Source organism: Lynx rufus, unplaced genomic scaffold (genome assembly GCF_022079265.1).
Source record: "Lynx rufus isolate CCGP_SWC_20201006 ecotype Redwood Valley unplaced genomic scaffold, mLynRuf1.p SCAF_1, whole genome shotgun sequence".
In the NCBI taxonomy this organism is placed as follows: Eukaryota; Metazoa; Chordata; class Mammalia; order Carnivora; family Felidae; genus Lynx; species Lynx rufus.
Genome location: NW_025814823.1, coordinates 208099880 through 208106467, shown reverse-complemented (window position 1 = coordinate 208106467; position 6588 = coordinate 208099880). Strand labels below are relative to the sequence as shown.

General features: G+C 34.3%; 1 protein-coding gene across 4 annotated transcripts in view; it reads right to left on the bottom strand.

Moving 5' to 3' along the window:
* Positions 1 to 1464: 1464 nt before the first annotated feature.
* Positions 1465 to 6588, bottom strand: part of FYB1 (FYN binding protein 1) — a 161782-nt gene continuing 156658 nt past the window's right edge. For all 4 annotated transcript variants that reach the window (XM_047093239.1, XM_047093231.1, XM_047093252.1 and 1 more), the window contains 3 exons: positions 5658 to 5691; positions 2900 to 2931; positions 1465 to 2125 (listed from right to left, as the gene is read on the bottom strand). In XM_047093239.1, the coding sequence (XP_046949195.1) occupies positions 2103 to 2125; positions 2900 to 2931; positions 5658 to 5691 (89 nt within the window). In that variant the 3' untranslated portion in view covers positions 1465 to 2102. The remainder of the gene's footprint in view (positions 2126 to 2899; positions 2932 to 5657; positions 5692 to 6588) is intronic.

Here is a 6588-nt window from a genome sequence, read left to right as displayed (position 1 = left end):
GGTATATTAAAATTAATATGTCAAATATCTTTTATATTAAGGTTATTACCTATTACATTAATCTTTTGTAGCAATGTGTGTGTCTGTTTCTTGGTGTATAACCCAAAACTCAAATATTCTCTTGATTTAATCTGGAATTTTAAAAACTGACATTGTATTGAATTTATGTTATTCTCAATCAGAAAAAAATTACTGGAAATACACTGTCAGTGTAGTATGTATATTTACTACCAAATTTAACAAAACGAAACCGCTTTTGAACTATGTAATTTAGTATTAAAATAATTTTATCATATGAGCATATACTGGCTTACTCCACCAAAAAGTAGACATCAAAGTATTTCATAATTGGGAGGGGACTTTGACATCATTGGTTTCTAATGTAGGGAGTCTCAGACCTCCAGAAATCTATAAATTGAGTAGTAAAGGTTTATGATCGATTTTCAAATCTCAACACACCAAATGGAAATCCCACTTCACCTATATGAAGGCTGAGGTACAATTATTTCTTTTAAAGTTTATGTATTTATTATTTTGAGATAAAGAGAGAGTGTGAGTGGGGGAGGGGCAGAGACAGAGGGAGAAACAGAATCCCAAGTAGGCTTTGCGCTGTCAGCTCAAGCCTGACGCAGGGCTCGATCCCATGCATGACCTGAGCCAAAATCAAGAGTCAGATGCTTAACCAACTGAGCTACCACCCAGGTGCCCCTGAGGCTACAGTTATTTGAAATGATGTCAATTCAGTAGGGCCACTCTTCAGAAGCTCCAATGGGCCTTTGCAATATTACGATATGGAAAATGCATTAATCATTATTTAATCAATGAATTTTAAAAATAAACAAAAGCGTCTGAAATATGAGGTTGGGGCTGGGGAATGGATTATAAAAGTTTGAGGTAACTGGTAGTGAAAAAGTTTGGAAAAACTGATTTAATCTAATTCTATAATTTCCAGATGAGCAAACGGGGCAGGGGGAGATAAATAAATTACCCAATCTCACATCACCATTCATTACTAGTAAAGCCAGCATTATGATTTGCATATTTTGGAAGTTGTGAAAAAATTACTTAACATGGGATTTTCCTGTGTGTTAGGGTTTTGCATTTTGTATCATGGTGTTTAGTGTTCTTAGCATTTGGAACCCAAATGCCCCATGTTTTGTTTTGGAGATGCTTTGGGAATGAATATGTATGAGTAGGAAACACCCTACTCCAAACAGTAGGCCAACTTTTCTGTAAAGTGGTTAAAAAAAAAAAAACAGTTCCACAGAAGTAATTGAAAAACAAAAACCTTCAAACGAGGCTTTGTAGTAAAGAGGTACCATAAAAGTCTAATTTCAAAGTCCGTTCTTCCATTCTTCATAATTTTAGGGTAGCCCTCATTTATATCTACTCTAGTTAAAACAGTACTTTAAACAGAGCACATAATTAAACTGTTAGTGGATGAATCTGCAAAAAGAAAACTTATTTTTGACTCTTCTACAGTTTTAATCTTAAATGTGCATACTAAATGCATACATTCTTATCAAATAATTAACATATATTCACAATTAACAATCAGGGGCAATCTTTATACAAAAATTCTGCTACAGCTATAATTTTTGAAAACATTTATCCCCCCAGCAAGTTCTACCTTTTTAAAGATAGATACTTTGAATGAAGAATATAAGATACAATCATAATTAGCGGTTCAAACAATGGTTTTCCTTCTTGTGGAATGTCTTAAAATTTCCTTCCTTATATTTCTTTATTCTTTGTCCTCATGTTTCTTTAGACAACACAGTCATTTCTTCTTCTTCTTCTTTTTTTTTTTTTTAGGAAGGGGAGGTCTACTGATGGTCTCAGAGAAGCGCCTTCATAATTGTTGCTGAGGCAGAAATGGAATATTTAATAATTCTACATCTCATTGACGCAGTCTTCCAAGATGTTAAGATCATTTTCTAAGTCCAAAGTTTCAAAATTTTGTAAAGATAATCAGAATTTTAAAACAAATGGTAATAAGTCGTTTCTGAGTTCATTTTCTGTGATATCCAATAATAGGTCAGCTAAAGCTCAGATTTCATACTGGTGTCAAATGAACACGGCAGAATGAACATAGCTGAGACCTAGTCATTGTCATAGATGCAACCTGAAAAAAAAAAACCGAATTTCAATGTAGTTATATAGAACACATATCTTCTAAGTGTTCCAAGGTTAGAAATGTGGGTGATTCACACTCCTCTGATTTAGGATTTAAAAAATGTAGAACTGGCTCACTTTATGAAAAAGTAGTTAAATGGAAGACCCTATATGTTCATTGCTCGGTATGCAATCCTAACAGAGTTTCTGGATAGATTTACTCTTTATCAAAATTAGACTCAGGAGTATTTTATCTGGCATTTAATTAAATGTACTCTTTGGTAGTCTTTCTAATTGAGATTAAAGATGTTAAAATCCAGCAAGAATCATGTTTAAAAGGAAACTAAAAGACCACATGATTAACTCCATGTATCATTTCAGTTGAGATTAATTTTTTAGATCTTAATTTATAAATATGTGATGCTAAGAGAATATTAATGAGCATTATAGGTTATAAAATAAGTACCTACTAATTGGTCAAGTATGTGTATTTTTGTGTATGAAAGTAATTCATAGTAAGATTAATGGTATAATGAATACTCACCAATTATTTTCATACTTCTGTTTTCAAAGAAAATAAATAAGATTCTTGCTTGATTTTCAGTCATGTGCAAAGATAATTTTTTAAAATTATACCACGGCATTTACCTTTCCTAAAGTTTTCAAGTGATTCAAATTCTGATCAGATTAGAAAGCTCTAATTTATCCAGCAAGCTATTTTTAGTATTTGTAAGAATGAATTCACTGTTACTGTTCTCTGCGGTGGGTGCCATGTGAAACTTACCATCAGCAATATCATCATAGATCTCTCCATCACTGTAAATGCAGAAAATAATTTTTATCTTAAAGAAGGTATCGTCTTAACATTAAGGCAATACTTAGATTAAAAAGTTAATCATATGATTTTATATGACACAATAAAGCATTTAAAGCTGAGAAGTTACATGTTATGCTTTTATAAGTGGGAAAAAACTTCATATTCATCTACATCGTCTTTCATTGGCTTAGCCTAATCTTCTGTTCTATTCTAAAAATAACCAAAAACCCACAACTTATTCCATATCATAGACACACAAAATAATGGAAACATGCCTCAAGAACATATACCATTCTTTATCATCTTTGGATCCAACCATGTGCCTAGCACACAAGCTATATCTGGTAAGAAAAGCTTATTAAGTTTGTTGAACTGAACAAGCTGAAAAATCATGGCATGATACTCCACCGGGGGCCCTAATGGATTTCTTTTAAAAATGTATTTATTTAAGTAATCCCTACACCCCACATGGGGCTCGAACTCAGAATCTCGAGATCAAGTCATATGCTCCTCTGACTGAGCCAACTAGGTGCCCCGTGGATTCTTTATATTTGTTAATATCAGATTTATACTTTTACTTGAACTTCAAATGTTGAATGAAATAGAATACATTTGGCATAGGAAGTAGGTGCACCATTTTTGCATATTTCTAATTATAATTTGTAATATTAATTTGTATATTTTGTATATTTGTATATTAATTATAAGATATGTAAATATTAGTGACAAAATGAGTAGCCAAGATGTGATTATTATGATGATTCTTATGTCATATAATTCTAAAAATATTTATAGTTATAGGTTACACGCATAATAATAGTTCTAGCGACTTTTACGTATTTTGGTTTTACTTGGTCCTGAATCTTTGTGAAATATTCTATTTAAAAATTTTTTTTAATGTTTATTTATTTTTGAGACAGAGAGAGACAGAGCATGAATGGGGAAGGGCCAGAGAGAGAGGGAGACACAAAATCTGAAGCAGGCTCCAGGCTGTCAGCACAGAGCCTGACGCGGGGCTCGAACTCACGGACCGTGAGATCATGACCTGAGCCGAAGTCGGATGCTTAACCGACTGAGTCACCCAGGCGCCCCGAAATATTCTATTTTATATACCTACTGAATCCCTCCTATGTACCAGGAGATATAAGTATGAGATAGGGGTGCCTGGGTGGCTCAGTTGGTTAAGTGTCTGACTCTTAATTTTAGTTCAGGCCATGATCTCACAGTTCGTGAGTTCAAGCCCACATTGGGCTTGCTGCTGTCAGCACAGAGCCTGCTTCAGATCCTCTGTCCCCCTCTCTGCCCCTCCCCTCCTTGCTTGCTCTCTCTCTCTCAAAAATAAGCTTAAAAAATAAAGATAAAATAAATATGAGATACAAGCTTTGATTTCAAGAAGCTTATAGTCTAATGGAGGAAATAACGATATATAAGTAATTAATATAGAAAGTGTTATAAATGCTAATATAGCCTTGAACTGTAGGATACAGTTTCAAAGTTCAGAAACACAAGGTGACTGTCAGACCAGACCCGCTTTGGGTTCCTGTACTGCCTCTGTGCTTTTGTCATGGAAGCAGCATCAGGCCCTCCAAGTTGGGGCTACTATGGCAGATGCTATGAGTTGCCTATGCCTTCTGTTTGGATCCTCTGAGACTGAGGGAGAGTTTGGCTCTTGGAAATCTGATATAAATGCAAAGAGGACAGATTTTCCTATCATTCATTCAATAAACATTAAGTATCAATTCGCTTCAATAGATGGTGAACCAATAATTACTTAGAGTATACTTTCTAAATTCTCTCTTAATCATCCTGTAATAATCACTGATGAAGATGTGGTCCTATGGTTTGCCACATATTCTTTCTTGAAATTTGTATCTTTCATAAAATAGAAAAGTCCCTTGCCTACCATCGTGATTAAGGTTCTGAGAAAAATAAATATATTATGATTATCTTTCTTTTGACTCTTTACCAGTTTTCTGACAAAGCATTTGGCATTGACTTGCCTCTTTCTGATTAGTGTCGGTTGTTTATGGATATACTTTGTGAACCTTCCTTGACTTTATTATAATGCAGAATTCTGTAAATCTTTATGTTGGCATATGACCTGATAATGGAGGTCATTTCTTGCACTGATATGCTTGGAACAGTATCTTATAACGTTTGAGGGGGGACTCTAACAGCACACTGGTAACAGGCTGTGACAACATCTTATTCATAAGAATAGAAGAAACATTGACTACTATCTTTTTTTGGGCATGCTTCCAAAAAGACAACTTAATACTCTACTATGCCTACTGTGAGTAAAGAAAAGCCCTCAATTGGGGGCCAAATTACTAACAGGTGACATTAGCACCTATTGTGTAGATACTAATTGGTCCCTGATTAATTCAATTCAACCAACTGCATTAATCAATAAGTGAAAGGCAAAATACTTATGAAAGTGTTAGTGGTTTTGACCTGTCTCCAATGTTTGCCATGTCTGTCTCCAATGAATGTGAACTGTATACTCATGAATGAGAAGGGTTCTTGTCTATTTAGAAGAGTAACACTTTATGAAAACCTTAACTTTATTAGGTATTACGATATTGACATTAGTATAGCATATTGTTTTAAAATTTATTTATGATAGTTTAGTAGGTTGTATTATTTAAATGATATTAGGAATCTTTCTTAAAGAAGAGCATAGCATTCTTTTTATAAGTATAGTAGTAGAGGGAAATGAACTTACTTATCCACCAAGTAACTCCGAAGAACATAACCATCTATGAAAAAAAAGAAAAGTAAATTTTATTAATAGTACAGCATTGAAAAATCTTTACTGTTTCTTTTAAGAAAGTGAAAAAGAATGGAATAATTAATATGATGTAATGTGATCTAATATACTGAATAATTAGATCTATCTCCAAATATGACCCATTTTTCTTACTTGTGTCCACTTTTCTCTCCTTCCTTTCTTCTCCTTTTCTAACTTTTCTCTCTCTCTCCTACACCTCTCTTTTCCTCCATTTACACTCTTTCCCCTTAAAGAGAAACAAACTATCTTAAAGTTACTGCAAGTTGGCACACAAGCCTCTTCCACATTTTACCCTATTTCTTCGAGGTGTTATCCATGTGCCCCAGTCTTGTGAAGAATATGCAGTTTCTCCATATACAAAAGTAGTTCAGAAATAGGTATTCCAAATACCACCGATCAGAACCTTAACTTATAAAATGTGATTAGGTTGAGCAGAGTCAAAACCGTGTTCAACTCCCTTCTCAGCTCAGCAATCTGGTGATTACTTGGGGGAGGATGGAATGGTTTGTATGCCCAGTGTGGAAGATTTTCCACCGCTGCTTTTGCCATTTGACCATGCCTTTTCATCTTTCGTGAATCAAATCATTATTTTTTAAATTAAACTAATTTTTTATAGAGAGTCAGTGAGCGAGCCAGAGTGGTAGAAAGAGAGAGAATCTTAAATAGTCTCTACACCCTTTGCAGAGCCTGACACAGGGCTTGATCCCATGATCTGAGATCAGGACCCGAGCCGAAATCAAGAGTCAGAAACTCAACTGACTGAGCCATTCAGGCACACCTCCCTTTCTTAAATTTAATTTTGTTTTTGAAACAAATCATTATTAGAAGAACACATACCAGGCAGTCTAGTGATTCCCTGTTAAAC